This window comes from Pygocentrus nattereri, chromosome 12, assembly GCF_015220715.1.
Source record: "Pygocentrus nattereri isolate fPygNat1 chromosome 12, fPygNat1.pri, whole genome shotgun sequence".
NCBI classification, from domain to species: Eukaryota; Metazoa; Chordata; class Actinopteri; order Characiformes; family Serrasalmidae; genus Pygocentrus; species Pygocentrus nattereri.
This window is the reverse complement of record NC_051222.1, coordinates 30599440-30618672: the sequence shown is the minus strand read 5'-3', so window position 1 is coordinate 30618672 and position 19233 is coordinate 30599440. Positions and strand designations below refer to the sequence as shown.

The 19233-nt window shown below is 39.4% G+C and overlaps 1 protein-coding gene across 1 annotated transcript in view; it reads right to left on the bottom strand.

The window, feature by feature from the left end:
• triobpa (TRIO and F-actin binding protein a) overlaps window positions 1-18746 on the bottom strand; it is an 18881-nt gene extending 135 nt beyond the window's left edge. The window contains exons 1-12 of the mRNA XM_017716480.2: window positions 18570-18746; window positions 17085-17141; window positions 15242-15310; window positions 13493-13582; window positions 13130-13239; window positions 11505-11925; window positions 8787-9015; window positions 7571-7652; window positions 4937-5096; window positions 3311-3424; window positions 2068-2154; window positions 1-432 (exon numbers count right to left, since the gene is read on the bottom strand). The exon at window positions 1-432 is cut by the window's left edge and continues 135 nt beyond it. Coding sequence (XP_017571969.1) covers window positions 271-432; window positions 2068-2154; window positions 3311-3424; window positions 4937-5096; window positions 7571-7652; window positions 8787-9015; window positions 11505-11925; window positions 13130-13239; window positions 13493-13582; window positions 15242-15310; window positions 17085-17141; window positions 18570-18575 — 1587 coding nt within the window. The 5' untranslated portion in view covers window positions 18576-18746 and the 3' untranslated portion in view covers window positions 1-270. The remainder of the gene's footprint in view (window positions 433-2067; window positions 2155-3310; window positions 3425-4936; window positions 5097-7570; window positions 7653-8786; window positions 9016-11504; window positions 11926-13129; window positions 13240-13492; window positions 13583-15241; window positions 15311-17084; window positions 17142-18569) is intronic.
• Window positions 18747-19233: the final 487 nt, after the last annotated feature.

Below are 19233 nucleotides of genomic sequence, written 5' to 3'. Positions count from 1 at the left end.
TTGGTCGCTCATTCAGTAAACAAATCAGTGCCCCCTGTTGTCCAAAGTTGCACTGAATTGACTTGAGACAAACATGTAAATGATTCCCACATGAATAAATATATTACATCAGCACAGTTATTGCTGAAGGTGAGTAAACTGCAAAGCAGCAACTGTGTTGATGTATTATTTTGTTATTAATGTGAAAAGTGTACATTTCTGAATCAAATCAATCCAAACACCGCCTTGTTATAGATGGGGGCTGATAAAAGCATCCATCCATTCTGTGTCTTATTGGTTAGTGCTGTTGCCGTACAGTTGCTCCTCCTCCAGGGCAGCGTTGGTCAGTCTGAGGTGTTCTCTAAGAGACATAATCTCTCTGTCACTGAGCCCCTTTATTCCACTCAGCTCCACGTACACGGCCTTGTAGCGCTCGCTCAGCTCCTGCTTCTCCTGCACAGACACAGATACATAACAGAATAGACTGAGAAGTGGGAATAAAAGGCTACTGAAGTCATATTTGCTGTCTGTTCTGAATATGGTGAGCTAAAACTAGTCTATGCACTGAAAACATTGATTATATAATCATATATAAATGTACTGTATTTAAATTTGTAAGTAATTTTCACATGAATACACATCAACAGTTACACTCCTTTCTTTTAGATGTCTGAAGTCAACATTCCCATATCGGAAAATCTGGGACAAAGCTGGTTTGCTTTATGAAACAACTGAGCCATGTTTTCAAAAATGCTGTCATCACATTCTGTGGAGAACAGAAATACTCTATTTTTTCTTCAGATATCGCCGGTTTCTCTGAATTCTGGGGCCAAAATATGAATTAACATTAAAAGACCTCACAAAAAAGGGCAAACCCCTCACAAACCAGCAGGCTTGGTCAAACTGTGGTAGTTAAGACGTTGTGGCAGTAGTAGAGTACAGTTTGAGTAGCTGGTACTGGTATATAGTGGTGATGAACTTTAATAGTGGACTCCTTCATGTGACGTCCTTTCAACGTACAGGAATGTTAGCTTGCTTTTAGCATGTATGTAGCTTAGAATTTGTATTTCAACTCCTTAAAGACGTCATAATGCAGAGGATAATTTTTATAAGTGATACTTTTTTAATCCCACAAACAGGGAAATTCCACCTCCGCATTTAACCCATCCGTGAAGGGAAACACCACATACACACTAGTGAATACACACACACTAGGGGGCAGTGAGCACACTTGCCCAGAGCAGTGGGCAGCCCTATCCACGGCGCCCGGGGAGCAGTTGGGGGTTAGGTGTCTTGCTCAAGGACACCTCAGTCATGTACTGTCGGCACTGGGGATTGAACCGGCAACCTTCCGGTCACAGGGCCAGTTCCCTAACTTCTAGCCCACGACTGCCCCAAAGTGGGAAGAATATAGGAAGAAATGAATGTAGATAAGATCAATATATGTAAGACAAACACATGAGGTTTGGAAGCTTTTCGTTATCCACAGGGTGCGACATTAATGACCTTCAAGAAATGCTCTGCTCAGACCCAGAGTTCTTAACATGGGTATGATGCTGACTACGAAATGATGCATGACTTTAGCGGTGTAATTATGCGACCTATCCATGCTCCGCCCAGAGATGCATTCTTTAGATTTACACTGCATTGGCAAAAATCCCAATTACCTTAATGAATTTAGGTCTGAGTTTACAGTCTCTACATAACACTGAGTTTCCACTTTTAAAATGCTGTGCTACTGAGCTGGACTGCATTTAAAATGAATAACACTCTAAATGCAAGTATTTAAACAAAGACTTGCTGCACTACAGTTTCCTTTTAGGTATAACAGGACTTTTATCTATTTATTTATCTTTTATTTATTCTGTAAAGCCCACTTCACCTAGCAGCAGTGACTAAGAAAGAGTACATTTGTGGGCTGAGAATGCATGTGGAATCAATGCACACGTTTCAGTCTAGTTTGCCAATTCATTACCAAACTTAAGTCGGGGCCCCAATGTTCAATGCACCACTTTTCCAGCATGAGATTAAAAGAATGCTCACTTTAAAATATTAGAGAAGAATAAAAAGCACATGGTCAAGTGTTACCTTAGTTAGAGACTGGATCTCGTTCCTGAGACAGCCGATTTCCTTATGTAAGTACTCAATCTCATTCTCCTTCACTCTCAATAACATCTGCAACAGACACAGATAAGGGCGTTACCGTAAACCATTCAGTGAAAATGTAACTAATCCTAAAGTAATTAACCATGACAGAGGATAAAAAGATAACTGACCAAACCTTAATACTTGTGCCACTTGTGCCTGGACATGGTTTACACCAGTGTCAGTGGAGAATTATTATTGGAAATCCTTCATATTCTTAACCTCATTATTGGTAATGGGTCTGCCAGCAGGCCCAAAGTTTTATTACTCACTTCTATAATCTAAGAATAGCCCAGCCAGCTTGCAGTGTGACCTCTCTGTAGTTACTGAATAATAAGCCTTAGTATGTAATAAGCCTGAGTTTTTAAGGGGTTAAAATAACAGCTGAGAATGCTTTTTGACCACTAGGTGGCAGTGTCTCACTATTAAACATCCAACCAGCTTTTCCATCAGACGACGATATCTGAATGAATGGCTCCTAAATCTCAAACATGTTACATGTTCTGAAGTTAGGCCAAACAAATTAGAACCTACTGGTAAAAATGGTTCTTAAAATCAAATTTACACGGTTTCCCCCCTTATTCCAAAGTGAATCTATCAGCCCAGACGTATTTGTTGTCTGAGCTTTCCTTCTTCAGTTTTGCACCAAAGCTATGAGGACAGCGCATGCCTAAATCACACTAACTGCATGTCTAACTTACCCCATACCCCTCTCAAACTGCCTGGTTGTTCAGTAATATCAAATAAACTTGCTTATATGGTTTCTCACACTGTTTAACACACTGTTATATATAAACATAGACAAAAGTACATTAGCATAAGCTATAAACAGCAACAGCAGCCTCACTGAGGCTGGACGTCTTATAGATAACGCTATGTCATACACTATCAGTTGCAAGTCTGTTGGAGATACCTTCCTGGTGTGGTTTGAGGCATGTGTGTGATGCAGTTAGCTGAGTGCTAATTAGTCGCTGTAAGCTTCCATTACTGTTAGCTACATTAGCCCCTGAGCTCCAGCGCAAAACTAAAGAAGCAAACTTCAGACTCCGAACCCGTCTTGGCGTGACTACATTTGGGATAATGGAAGAAAATGTACTTCAATTCATTTTTGCCAAGCTATTGCCTAGAAATGCAAGGAAATTAAATGTCACACTTAAGTATTTTGGCCCTACTGCTGACCTCTCACCTCTAACTCTGATGAACTGTGCTCCAGACTACCGATGGAGACGACCCCAGACTTTTGACCTGTGATGAAGGATCGCATGAGGCTCATCTCCTCAGTCAGACGCGCCTGCAGATCCTGTATGAAGACGAAAAGGAAAATGACACCAGACCCAGACCTGACAGACAGTGACGCTTCTGATCTGAGTAAGCCTTTTCACACTGGCCTGAGATCAGCCTGCACACAAACTCAAGGTGAAACTTTGGATTGGCTTGCTTGGTCCTCGGTCAGTGTGAAAGGGCCTATGCTAGACTACAGTGCTGAACAGGATGTTGTGGTTGTGCTGACAGAGCTTAACTGCACTGAAGAGTGATTACGAGTGACATCTGAGAAAAACATTATAGTGTCAGAAAGTCTTTATCTGTCTCTTTAGAGCAAGCAAGCATCCTGTAATGAAGTCTTGCCCAGTCATTACACATCTGCCTGACATACAGTACTGAGGAAGCCATTTATCTGCAGTAAGCATTTCGTTGGCTGAGAAAAACACTGTGGTAGTAGAATAAATACAAATGATATTAAAACAGTAAGTAGTGTTTCTGTGTATGGTGATGTGTTTGTTTCCAAACCTCTCCTAAAGAAAGCTTTAACTGTAGTTATTACTGGACACTTGGTATTGGCAATCAATAATTCTTTATGTTAAGATCAAGTGTTTCTGGCTAAGAACTCTCTTCAAACTACCCCCTCAAGATATCACCTACTTTTTGAAACAAAAAAAATGTGTTACACGTCTCTGTATTTATGTTAATTTGCATATATTCCAGTGATATATGGTCGGCCTTTTTAGCAAGACCACACTTGACACCTAACCCAGATAAATGGCTGCTAACAATGTGTTTAGGTGCCTAAGACTTTTGCACATTGGTGTACATGAAGGCTACGCATGTTATTATTGCCTGCATTTCTTTTTAAGCATTTTTAGCTGCTCTTGAGCATGAAAGGTGATACATAAATAAAGTTTTATATACTTAATATATAAAAATACATTTTATAATGCATGGAATAGTTTCATAAAGAATCATAATCAATCTGGATCATGGAACAATTTTAGACCTGATGATGACAGTCATAAAACAGTTTCAATTGTGGTATAATTTTGGAGAATTATGATCACTGAATCATTTGAAAAACAAACAATCTCAGTTGTGGTATAATTTTAGAATAATGATGCACTGAATCACTTCATATAGGATCAATATGTGTTGTAGTCCATTTGAAATTTTGCTACGGTACAGTTACAAACCCATGGCCACTCATTTTGTTGTTATTTCCAAACGATCCATACCGTACCGAGTGGCTGAGCTGGTTAACCTTCTTGCTGGCCGACTGTGCCGAGCCACGACACATCGGGGGGCTGCAAATAGTGCAAGCCATGGATTGCATTAACTAGCCAGAGTCTGTGACCTCTCATAAAACCAAATGCAGTAAAAGGTATTTCAGAGCTTAAAGTTCCTCCATCGTTGCAACTGGCAAGTTTCACAAGCTAAAGAGAACTAAACCTACTTTCGCAGTTCTGTTATGTGATGAGAACTTGATCAAAGTATGGATATTTCTGCCGGGTGGAAAATGGCACTATCTGCTGCGGTCTTGTACCTGGTTCTCTTTGCGCAGCTGCAGCACTTCTCTCTCCTTTTCCTGGATCAGTGTGTGTTTCTGTCCTGCCGTGTGCTGCACTCGCCTCAGTTCCACACACCGCTGAGAATAACGCTCAGAGAGACCCTCCAACTCCTGCTGCAGAGACACAGACTCCGGCCTGAAAGCACAAACACATCTGAATATCTGAACATCTGTTTGTTTGCTTGAACTTTATTTAGATCCAAAGTTAACATCCACATACATAAATACATAAACAAATGACTACGTCAGCAATAGTTACACAGTGCAGTTGTATGGAACGATCGGTGCCTTTGATCAAATAACGTTTTTGTTGAGTATCAAAGTAAAAATAAGTGGACTCCACAGAGAACACACCTCTGCACATTTTAAAGCAAAATGACTGTTTGTCCAATCAAAATGGTCATTAAGTATAAGTCATTCATTTTTAGCACCAAGAAGCAAAGCAGAAAACCAGTTTAATACAGAATTATTAACAACATAATATCAAAACTTTCCGTATTCCATTCTTTTTTAAAGAAAACTCCAGGTATGTTTTTCACACCTACAAATTCTGGTCTTACAATTTGCTTTTGCCTTTTCTATTTCTCACACATTCAGTGATGCTGAGGTCTGGACTCTGGGGTGGTCAGTCCATTGTTCAGCTTCTCTGTTTGATGCGTCTCCTTTTCTCAGTAAGAGCTTCTTAACAGCTCCACATCCTTTCAGACTCATAGTGAGTTGTCTGAGTGTCTCATAGCTGAGTGTCTCTCAGTGGAAGGATGGACAGAAGCTCCTGTGGATGTTTTCAGATCTGAATCCAGAGTGGAGCTTGATCTTCTCCTCTCTCTCAGAGAGGAAAGCTTGAAGTGCTGTTTATCTGATGGGGACAGTGTCTGTGTCTACCAGGTCTTCCAGGTGGTTGTCAGGTGGTTGTTAGGAGTCTCATTTTCTCTGCAGCTTTTAATCATTTTTTAAACTCCAATTTTGGAAATACCTGTTTTTCTTCAAACTTTTTTATTTTGACTTTCCTGCACTTTATGCAAGAGGATTGTCTTACCTAATATCCTCACAAATATCTTGTGAAAATTGAATAACTTGTAGTTAATGGCCATTTTGACTAGACCAGATGACTTTTGCACAGTACTGTGCCTATTTCGCTGAAGACAAATACAAGAAAGATACACACACACACACACACACACACACACACACACACACACACACACCCATTATGGCTTATTCATTGACTGAGGAACAGATGTACACTTTATTGAGTTAATTGATCTGTTGATTGTTTGAATGAATCCATTGAAAATCAATTCACTGCTCATGCAGAACAACATTTCAGTTACAAACTGGCTCTCCAGCAGGACACACCTGATACATCAGCACTCAAATATCTTCCACCACCCCCCATTCACTTAATACTGACTGATTATTTTTTACCAAACATCTTTCCTTTAATGAGATTCTACATTTCCCTTTTCTATCATGTATCCTATAGCCTTGTGTGATTTAAATGCACATATGCTGTGAAGCACTTGGAGGTTCAGAAAATGAGAGACAGACAAAAAGAGAACAGATCCTCTACAGAGAACAACCTCAAATATGGCACTTTTCTGAGATTTTATTGCACAATTTCTATTAATTTCTATAATTTAACTTATAATAATAGGAATAGGAATAGGGCACATTTAATGATCTAGCCACCTTAACAACCACCACTGATAACCTAGCAATGGCCTATCAACATCTGAGAAATCAGCAAGGATACCATAGCAATGGCCTAGCCACCCCTTAGCAATCACCTGGGATACTACAGCAAATGCCTAGTAACACTTTAGCAACAACCCGGGATACTTTTGAAAAACCAACTTAAACATTGTTCACAAATTTTCCCTACCCATTTTATATATCAGTTTGTTCTGGGAGAAGAAGCAATTTTTTTATTTTTTGTCCTTAATTTAGTCACTGCCGGTTTGACTCACTAGTTAGGTCCCACCATTACACAATGCTGCCAAGCTGGGAAGGAAGGCGAGCATGTGCTTCCGCCAGTGTACATGAATCACCGCTGCATCTTTTCAACATGCCTCTAATGCAATATCACTGAACAGCTCAACTGCTATTTCTCTCATGCTAGCTAACAGAAGCACATGTTGGTTGGCATCACACTGAGTGAGAGAGAGGACAATTACATTCTCTTTGACTCCCAGCTATAGATGGTTTTGCCATTGCTGAGGATCAAACTCCCAACAAATGATATATGAGGGTCTATTCAGCAGTGTCTTAAAGACACAGTAATAAAAATGGCCTGTTTAGTTCAAGGCATAAAGTGAGGTCGGTGTAAAAATGGATGGTTGTTTAAAAATTAATTATGTCAGGTTTTTGGTAGATAAAAACACAAATCTGAGGATATTTATTATGTCTTGTATTGTTTTAATTATTTTAATATCTACTTCATTTTCACTGTCCACTGTTTTTCTTTTGTTTGTTTGACTCTTGTTACATTTATTATACTCAGCTGCAACATACATGAGGCTGTGCTTCAGTTTAGTCTGGATTTAAATCAAGGTTTAAGTGAAAGAGCGAATGAACAGTAATGGTATGTATTATATCAGCATGCACACTCACAGTAGTAGAGTGGAGTCTGTCTGTTGTCCTCCTCTCACTTTCTCCAGCTGTTCCTGATGGGCCTTCCTCAGAGCCTCCATGGCTGCCAGAAATACAAACGAAGAAGTGAGAGTGAGACAACTTGAATTTTACGAAGAAAAGTGCATTAAAACATCTCATTATTAGAAGAAAGAAAGCAAAAGCAACAGTCAGGGAAAAAGTTATTTGAGAAAGTGTCAGAGAATAAAAATGAAAGAACTATCACAGTGGTCCTTATTCACCAAATTGGAGTACAAAAGAGTGCAGATTTGACCACCTTTAATGATGTATGAACTGCTCTGGGTCTGATTACTGAAGCTTTCATATGGTGTAGAAATGAGTAGAGATTGGGGCATAAAATGAAATCACCGCCAGTGCGTGAAATCAAGCGCCAGGCGAACACTACCAGCTTTACATATTATTTACATGAAGCACGAATGAATTCATGCAGACGTTTCTGTAGGAAGCCAACAAAATTATAGCATTCAGTGGCTCATAAGCCAATTGCTGTGCTCATAGACAGAGTTGGAGGTTAAGCAGTGAGTGTACTGCTTCCCCTACTGACCAAACTTTCTAGTGTTAAAATTACGACCACTGGAAAGAACTAAATATGAAGAAACAAAATGTTTTAATGTTTTTTAAGATGCCAGAATGGTGACTGTGTAGTGTGATTGTTTTCCTAAAATAACATATTTAAACACTCTATTATTGCAGTGTATGAGATGTTTCTGCACTACTGCATTTTGTGTTGTTTATTTTATGGGTGGGGTCAGTAGTATAAAACAAAAGCACAGTATAATATGTCTTTACATGGAACTTGGAATAGTTACAGCATGAATTTATACCACCGTTCCTCTTTTATCCTCTTTTGTACTGGACTGCCACGACAAGAAATTGTTAGTACTATTGTTATGTTCCATTTTTGTTTTTATTACTTATACCATAAATGATACTGATGATAGTTTTTATAAGTAAAAGCTTAAAGTGCTACTTTAAATGTGGGTTAATCCCTACAATTATAATTACAGCTGGCGGTGGTGAAAACATGCTGGTTTCACACTCATAGCTCATTGCAGAGAAAATGTGTTGAAAGTGCAGATCCTATGCTTCTAATCTGGACCACATTTGTAGAAGTAGAAGAGATGTTTATTGTGATTTGCAGAGATTTTTTTTAGTCAGTATGGATGACAGCATTCACCTTGTATGGCATTCTGTGCTTCCTCCTTCAGCAGCCGCTCTTTCTCTCTCTCCATCTCTCTCCTCTCTCTCTCGTGCTCTCTCTCCATCTCCTGCAGTCTCTCTCTGTGCTCTCTCTCTATCTGCTCCAGTTTGGAGGCGCAGGGTGTGTCAGGGCCGCAGGGGACGATGGGCCCACCTCCGATTCGGCCTTTACGCAGAGCCTCAACCTGCTGCCTCAGTGACAGGACCTGAGAGAACAAAATACAGGCCAAAGTGTAGCTGAGCTGAAAGTATTCTGCTTTTGCGATACAAGAGTAGCCTGTTTACACCACCCCCTGGTGGTGTACCCTTTAGCAACACCTTCTGATAATGTCTCTGGTCACACTTTTCCCTCTGCTTTTGCGAAATGAAGAAATTTGACTGTCATTTCACCCAGCAAATTCAAGGCAAACTCATGTTAAGTTACTAATAGGGACGGCAACAATCTGATACTATCAGGCTGATATCAGCTGAAAATGCTGGACCAGACATCAGAGAATAAAAGAATGGATATTGTATTTTAATTAGAGCTTATTACTGTAAGCAAACAGCAGAATACTGCTACATCACGGCAATCTTGTGGCAATCTGACTGTAAAATTGATGTTGCTATTTTACTGTTATTTACTGTCACCCCCTTTCTGCAGACCTCCTATTTGCCATTCTGTAGATGGAATGGAAATCTGATATTTTAATTAATATAATCAAACCAATTTGTTTTACTCTAATTATAATTAACATTTAATTAAACAATTAAAATAACGTGAATTTAATTTAAAATATTTCAATTCAAAACTGGACTGCAGGACCTCCAAAACATGCTTTTTCTGGATACTGTGCAAAAGGGGTCAATATGGTAAAGTAGATTACTGTGAGTGAAATGCATCCAGTAGCTAGTATTTTTGCTAATTGACTAAAAATAAAGTAAAAAAAACAAAAAAATAAAGTCTTGTAAGTAAAGAGCTTTCAAGTACGTTAACTGGATGATTTTAAATCTCAGACTTTTAGTTATCTGACCAATTCATTATGGTTATTATATTATTACATATTATTATATGTCTCAACATTTCTGAACTAGCACTAAATACAGCTGCACAGCAATCAACCACTGACAGTAAACCTAACCTTTCTGTTAGTATTGAATAAACTATGTTTTTTTTTCTTGTAAGATGTACTATTTGCATTTGCAATGTGGTTACTGCAGCATATAGAGATCCAATGGACGACACTGATACACTGTAACAGTGATAATAGTGCACTTTTCTACACAGTGAAACAGGTTTGCCTATTTTTGAACAACCTGATATTTTACTAAAAGAATTTAAGCTTCCAGAAACGAAATGTAACATTTAAATTTATTTTATGTTCAAATATTACTTGAAAAATATCTTTTGATGCTGAACTTCACTTCAATGTATGTCAACTACCACACTATGAAAAGTGAGGCAATTTGTTTCCTAAGTTTTCCTAAGAAAACTGAGTTTCTACAGTACACAGTGTAAGATACAGAAGTGGAGACAGAAAAATAGGACCTTGTCTCTCAAAGCAGGATTAAAGTTAGCACTAAGGTAGTTAATTTTAAACTGAGTTTGATCTAATCCTGGATTTTCTGTGGATCTTTTTAACAAGCTACATCTCCATGGCAACTTGTGCTGCGAGCCTGACTTGCTCCAGGGCAGGTTAAATTTGGGATTATGGATCGTAAACATCTCTTGGATCCAGGGGGCCAACCTTCTAGCAGAGGTAGACCCCCTCCGGTGCTTTTCAGACCACTTTTAAGCTCTCATACAGGGGCGGTCTTTGCGCTATGCAAAGGTAGTCAGCTAGCCTAGGGCCCCCATGAGCTAAGAGCTCCATGAAATTAGATATGCTGTACATGATGATGTTAAATAACCTATTATAAAAAATATATCAGCACTGTCCAAAGAAAAATCTCCATAATAGTAACTTTACAGGGGAGGACAAAAACATTCCTTACTTTCAATGCAAGTTAACGCAAAGATATTTTATTCCAAGCAAATTTGGAGCATTTCTATTGGTGGAGTCATCATGAAATCTTCGCTTTACATGAAGTGCAGTTGCTACACTCAGATGATGTAGAAGTAAATATAGAAAAAAATGGAAATACATGTTTTATTGGACAACGAGGATATATATTTAAAAATTAGCTGATCATATGCAATTTAGCGATTATTTTTTAAGTCATTTTAATGCAGCGCCGCCATGGTTATAATGACAAAACTACGTGAAACAGACTGGTATGAACGAGGCAATTAACGTGATAATCTACACTTGGACATTACGTCTCTCATTACATTATTAATTACTTCCAGAAATAGTAATCTCATGTTATTTCTAAGTTACTCTGTACCAAATTATCACATAAGTTACATAACACTATAATATTCTTACAACTATCTCAAAATGAGAAATATTATATATATCAACTACATTTAAGCTCAAGGTCTAACTTTTGGCAGGTAGACACTTGGGAGCCCAGAGTCTCAACTAACTTAAAAATGTGCATCCAAGAGGCCTTATTCCTGTATTTTGCCTAGAGACCCAGAATAACTAAACCCACCCCTGCTCTCAATGTGTTTTCTGTGTAGTGTCTGGGACTGTTTCACAGTTTTTTTGTTCTTTTAAAACTGTTTGATTGCCACAAAAACATCAGAGACACAGTGGATTTGATTTGCTACCTCTTTCTGTAGTGCCTCACTGGTTGCTGGTTGAGCCTGTGAGCCATTTGACGAAATCAACATCATCTCTCCGAAAGGAATCTTCTCAAAATCCTCCCACTTCTTCTCAATGTCTGTCCCTATCAGGGTCTCAGAGATCTGTGGCATCATATGAGTCACTGAGGCCACCGTACCTTTCTTCAACTGTACTTTGTCCCATGGGCTCTCGCCCTCTCTGTCCAAGAGTCCTTCCTGGAACCACTTAGTTCTGTCCTCCAGACGCTTTTCTTGATCCTTATCTCGCCCCACGCCTGCCTCCCGTTGATTGGTAGACGGTGATGACATCATGTCCGGCTCATCCTGCACTGGGCTCATGACCTCTGAACCCGAGTTATGTTGATCTGGATGTGATGAAGAGGTGTCCTTATCGCTGTTCATGTGCCTGAAAAAGAGATACAGTCCATTGCTAAAGTTCTCCACTTCTTTTACAATAACATCTGCAGTTTAAAGGGTTAAAACTGGCTGACACTCTCAGTATGTACAACCCTGTTTCCAAAAAAGATGTGACACTGTGAAAAATGTAAATAAAAACAAAATGCAACACTGTGCAAATCATTTAAACCATGCATTTAGTTGAAAATACTTCAAAGACAACATATCAAATGTGGAAACTGAGAAATTGTGTTATTTTTTGAAAACTATTTGCCCATTTTTAATTTGATGCCAACAACACGTTCCAAAGGATTTGGGAGGGGCACAACAAAAGGCTGGTAAAGTTGTGTAATGCTAAAAACACACCCAGTGGTTAATTGGCAACAGGTCAGTAACATCATGGGGTATCAAATGAGCATCCCAGAGAGGCTGACTCTTTCAGAAGTAACGATGAGGAGGGGTTCAGCACTCTGTGAAAGGCTGTGTGCAACAACTCAAAAATAACCTTTCTCAACAGAAAACAACAAAGAACTGTTGCTTTTCAGCATATACAGTACATAATATCATTAAAGGATTCAGACAATCTGGAGAAATCTCTGCATATAAGGCACAAGGCCAAAAACCAGCATTTTCTGGCCGTGATCTTTGGGCCCTCAGGCGGCACTGCATTAAAAACAGCCATGATTCTGTAGTGGAAATCACTGCATGGGCTCAGAAACACTTCTGAAAACCACTGCCTGTGAAAACAGTTCGTCATTGCATCCAAAATGCAAATCAAAACTCACACAAAAAAAACATATATAAACAGAATCCAGAAATGCTGCCACCTTCTCTGGGCCTGAGCTTATCTAATTTGGATTGAGGCAAAGTGGAAAAGTGTCCAGAGGTCCGATGAATCTACATTTGAAATTCTTTTTGGAAATCATGGACACTGTGTCCTCTGGGCTAAAGACCACTCAGCTTGTTATCAGTGCACAGTTCACAGTTTGGGGCGAGTGTATGATGATTTAGGCATCCAGTTAGCACCATGCTAATTGGGGGCTATAAGATTCCGTTACTTGTTGGCTACATTAGCATCGTAGCTCCAGAAGAAGAAGCAAACTTCAGACACCAAACATGTCTTGGCTGAGTGACTTATGGAAACTGTAAATATGGTTATTTGCCAAAACTAGCAGTTCATTTTTATTTAATGATATGAAGAAGGTACTACATACAGTGTGATATCAGGTAATCCATTGGGTCTGATGTGTCTCTGCAGAATGTCGATCCAGTTCCTCCTGATGCGTGAAGTCATGGCTGATAAGGTTACTTCTCCATCTCGTGTCTGTACACCAACAGGACATCCATTTAGAACAGTCAGCAAACTGACGGAAATCACCAAAATCAGTAAAATCAATGAATCCCTGAAGGAAATTAGCACCTTCATGTTAAAATAACACCTTCACAACATCTGAGTACACTAGCATTCAGAGTATTTAGAAGATGGTATTTCTCCAGATATTTGAGTAGTATGGCATGAAAACATCCAAAATTCTACATAAACACTGATCACGGCAAAGGTAAAAATGAATTTTTACATGTATCTGGAGACCATAGTTCTTATCAGCCTCAAATTCCACCACTCTCACACAGCGGCGAACATCAATCTCTCCATCTGGCTCATCCCTCTGTTACACATAAAAACACAAATCTGTTTACTTGTTGTATGCAAAAGTTTGGGTACCCCGGTCAAATGACATTTTCTAAGGGAAAATAAGTGAACGCACCCTCTACAGGGAACGCTATTCTACTTCTGCACATTTTAATGGACAGTTACTCTTTATTCACTGAATTTAACGTGTTGGGAAATAATAAAACATGAAATGAGCCCTGTGCAAAAGTTATGGCACATTTTATATTTAGTTGTTTTTTCAATATGTTCTAAAAATATATCTAATATATCTAATATTTTAAAGTATGTCATATTTGTTTGCTGTAGAGGATGTGTTAATGTATTTTCACTGTGTATAGACTGACATAATTCAAGACACAGATAAAAGCCCTAGTAAGTATAACATTATTAAGTCAGTTATATCTTTAGGTTAAGCTTTGTTGTCCAATAGAGAAGGAAAAAGTGATACAGAGCAGAAAAAAAATGGATTTTTGAATGTCTGGCACAGATTATTTAGGCCTCTGACATAAATACACTCAACAGGTAGAACTTACACACTATTTGTCTAACAGTATCCAGACATCCCTAATATTTAGTCAATTCAGTTACTGTAACCTCTTTCAGGCTTAATAGACTCACATACTGTAAAATCAATTTCATAAAATTTCATTAAAAAATCTGTGTGTGTGAAATGCTGGGGCTCTGTGTTGAGCCACTAGCAAGCAAATGGTGGTGAGAAAGGAGAGGTGAGAAGACCCTGCTGCGAAAACTGCTCTCATCACTCCACAAAGATGACAGCGCTGGTGTAATACAGTCAGCAAGACTGCGGCTTTCTTGAAAAAAATGTCTGTCACGATAAAAAAAACTTGCTTGTTCACCTTCAAATATAAGAATTCTGTTCACCATCGGTTTGTACATCAAACACATTTCCATCAAAATACATTTTATCTAAGTTACTAAAGAAAAAATGCACAGTTCAAGTGAGGGACCTCCAAGAAAGGCACAAATTGCATTTCCTGGCCTCTGTGAAAGGGGTTAGGCTGCCCTCATTGCTGACACTGGCATGCAATTGCACACAAACAGCTTGTAAAAGCTTCATAGAAAAGCAGTGACTAATGGAATGGGACGCTCTGGAGCAGACACACATGAGCCTAAGGTCACCATGCTCAATGCCAAGTGCCGAGCATTGGGTTTGTTCAGCAGTGTATCTGCATTCTTTGGAGTGATGGCGCTTTATTATTACCTTTGGGATAATAATAATAAAAATAATAATAATAATAAGACTAATTTCCATTTTTATAGCACCTTTGTTTACAAAGGCAGGGAAAAAACGATGATGGAGGGATAAATTCAACTTATCCACAACTAACCATCTCATATCAGTACCTGACCTCTCTAATGCTCTTGTGGCTGAATGCAATCAAATCCACACAGCCATATTCCAACAAAGTCTAGTGTAAAGTCTAGTGTGGGGGTCTCCCTATTAATACCCTTGATTACTGGACAAACAGTGTAAATACTCACTGGCCAGAAAATGCCCTCTTGTCCCACTTTCACTTTCAGGGAAAAGTTAATGAGATTAGCGGCTCAGAGCTACAGTACCATCTGCTGGACAAAACCTCAGTTGTGCTCCTTTAGGGTGGTGGTATTTCTGATTAGGATGGATCTGGCTTACCTCCTCAGATTCAGGGTCAGTGTAGTATTTTAGTCCAGAGTTGTCAAGCACAAACCAGAACTTCCTCCACTGCACGAAGAGATACAGAAAGAAATGAACACATAGAGTAAATGCTAGTACACCGATGCTGGCTGGAAGAGTTCAGTACTTTTCCAGTCCATTTATACTTCAAGCAAGGATGACATAGGATATTGGTGGAAGTGTCTGGATTGACACGGAGACAAAACATGATAAACGCTGGTTAAAGGTAAAGTTAAGTCAGATAGAGATAACCTAGCTACAATTAAAAACCTGCACATAATGCCTCTCTTCAGCTGCTTGTTCTTTTCATATAAGCTTGCCTACAAGCCTAAAGTGGGTAACTAGCTAAGCTCCAACACCAAAAGCAGCATCCTGGCCTAAAACCAGAGTTTATTTTGTTATTTGTCGTTTTATGCAGTATTCTGAATAACATCACTATATCCCTCAGCGTCATCAGTTTGACCGAATTCATGATTTTATATATTTTTTTATGTTTTCATTCATCAGTGTTCTCTCACTACAATAGTAGTATATAACCTCTGGGAATCCCTGTGGTACCATCCAATCCTGATGGCTAGCCTAGCCCCTAAACACTAATAGATCCAACCAAGTGAGCAATGGTATTACTTTTATCTCGGCCACCAAACAAGAAAATAGCAATTCTATATTTATTCAGCGCAAAATGTACACCAGAGACAAGTTTTTACCCTTTCAGCCAAATAGGCTGAAGAAGCCACACTGAGGTGAGGCACCTTTGGTAGCTACTTTGCCAACTTTATCCTCTTTTGAACATTTCTGTCGTTTGAGTCATCCATTCTTTCCCTTGTAATGATGATTTCAAGACTACACTTCAAGTTACTACAGTTAACATTCCTTCTGCGTTCACCAGCTAGGACTTGTAAAAATCTGCCCCAAAACAACTGTATGTTTCCATCTACCTTTAAGTTACATCATCAGAAGGGAGTTTTTCCAGCATTTAAACCATAAAAGCTCACTCTAGGGAGTACAGCAGCACCAGCCAGGTGCGAAATAAAGGTTCTAGAGGGTCCGGGACCCCCCAAATAACCTCTTGGAGTCCCTGAATGTCTCAGAATCAAAAGGGGTCCCTGAAAATAAACCTATGATGTTATGCTGTCAGCTACAGCTTAGCTGTATCAGCTTCTGTCCTTGATATTCTTACTAGACATGCAGCACTGGTCTGCCTCAGGGTGGCCCTGCAGCAAACCGGTTCACCCAGTTGGTCCCTCACTGCCTAGCAACTGTAACTATGCCTGAGATACCTCTGAAAAGCTTCACAACATGCTGTTGCATATTTATAAACCTGGAAATGATTTCCCAAAAGATCAGTGGGACCCTGGGACCACCATGGGGTATTTCACACACTGGGCAACAGTGTTGGAACAACAGACATAGCAGTGGCTAAATTTTTCAGTTTGGTCACTTTAAAATTGTGCCACTTTTAAATTATATGCATATATATAGGCGCCAACAGGTATTTTCAAACTATGTGAAAAAATGAAAAACAACAAAAATCAAAAATGATATGAGGTTTTGTTTCATTGTGTATCCTTATGTTATCATGTTGTTATATACGTGTGTATCTGTATATGTATGTGTGCATGTATATATATATATATATATATATGTGTGTGTGTGTGTGTGTGTGTATGTGTGTGTAAATAAAAACACTCATATAAACCTCCCTTAAAAACACAAACAGACATAAATGGATTGTTTTTAGAGATATCTCTCTTTTTGGAGATAACATCTCGTGATAGCTCAAATAAGGAATGAGTTAGAATGAGAGAGAATAAAAACGCACCTCTGCCGTGTCGTCCAACATGAACATCCATCCCTTTTTAAAGTCCAGAGGGTCAAGCTTGAACGAAAGAGAATAAATAAACGAGTGTTACAGTGAGTCTAACTTTTCAACTTCTTACCTTTTAGGCCCCAAAACCGTCTCAAACAACACCTCAACCCCGCTGAGAGGCGAGAAGCGGCAGCTGGCCTCAGAGTCCTAATCCCCTGCACGAGACCCGAGAGCGCGCGAGGCGCCGACCCTCTGCGCTCATTTCCATCAGCGATTTTTAATAAACACGACTTCCTTCAGGGTTAGACTTGCTCAGATTAGGAAACCAGACTACGATATTTCATCATTATCGTAATGAATTGTGATTCAATACGCTTTTCTGATCATCTCGTGGACGCACTTAAAAAACACTGACTACATGTTTCATTACAGAGTGAGCGAAATTAGGCCTGTTTACCTGAATTTAGCGCAGTAGCTTGTAAAACACTGAACAAACTCAATGATTTTGTAGGTTTATTAGCGTTATTATTATTGTGGTATTTTTATATGTGGGCTCTATTTCACCTGTTAAATCTCAGAAAAAAAACGAATTATGGTGTTGCATATCATATATAAAGAAATTGTGTTGAAGTATCGTGACATTATTTTTTTTTTTGCCATATCGCCCATCCTTCGGTTTATTACATATTTTTAATATATATATATTAATTTATTCGCTTATTTTAACCGCAGTGTAAATGTAAAGGTGCGACTGTTGCCATGGAGACGGTCAGCCCCGGATAACGGCCATTTGCAGTTAAGCTAAGATTCGCTAACGAAACTAACGTAAGAAAACACTTAATTTCTTCCATATTTTCGATTAAATTCTTTACTTTTCCGAGCGCAGATGTCACCACTGTTATTCTCCTGCTAGCCAACTGCTGGAAAGCCAGAAGGTAATTTATTTTTGAGCATTTGAAGATTTGAAGGATTTGCTAAGGCGCAAGTGTAAGAGCATGTAGCTAGCGGTTAACGTAGCTAAGCTAGTTAGTTAGATAACGCTAATTTTTAAAAAGGTTTGAGGTCTTTTGTTGTGAACCCCACACAGGGTAAAGTGTCCCTTAACGGAAAACTTAAGATGTTTCGTACAACCGAGCACTGCGACGTAAAAAATCAGTTTAACTTACAAAGTAGGTCAAATTTGTGCTTACTGAGTATCACACAACGTCAGGCCTGGATAAACCGGACATTAAACTGCCCTGTATATTTATAATCTGAAGCTCAGTGACATCAGTAAAATCACACAATGCATAAAATAAAAAGTCTTTAAGTTAAAACTTTGCTGCCGTATGCAAATGAAAGCTCGCGGTAGACACGCCCACTTCATCACTCCGTACCACTTACATGAGCGCACGGACAACTTAGCAATGCCTCCCTATCACTGTGTTACTCCCCTTCTCCGAAACAAGTCGTTTATTCGCTCCTTTTCTCTGTTCAGGCGGCTTTTCGGGGACTTACCGTCATTGTTGGAGGAGGTGAAGCCGGTGGATGGCGTGAAAAAGGAAGAAAAAAAAGCTGTGAGGCAGATGCACCAGTTTCCGTGGTGGGTCTACTCTATAAGGAGACTCTACGGCAGTGCATCTCTTTTTGGGTGCACAGGCACAGACTGACTGCTTCTCAGACAGTCTTACCGGCTCTTCCGTAAAATTTAGTGCAAGTTAAAACTACCGGTTCTCTCTCTCTCTCTCTGCGGTCTGACAGCTGGTCACGTGGCCTTTACTCAGTTTCCGTCTAGTTTCGCGATACCAAGTGACACATTCACTGAAGCTGAGTGCTCACGGAGGCAGACCTACTGATTTCATCATAGTTTGTGCTAAAAGAGGTAGAAACGCCTGTGTGGAGCTATTTTCCCTGCTGCCTGCCTGGATACACGTCCCTGAGCTAGAAAGCGGACACCGCTACCTGCCTCCTGCCTAGGGGTTGTGTTTTGTGTGTGTCTGACTCTGTGTATGTTTGTTTTTAGCCCATTGTGAGGACCAGGCTGAAACGTAAACGTGACGATTTTGTACAAAATCAGAAAACAGGTGCTAAACTGTCACTGGGATGGGACCCCCTCATGTCTTTACCACCTGAGGGCACCACCCTTCAGTACCTTTAGTTAGGGAACATTATTGTATCATAT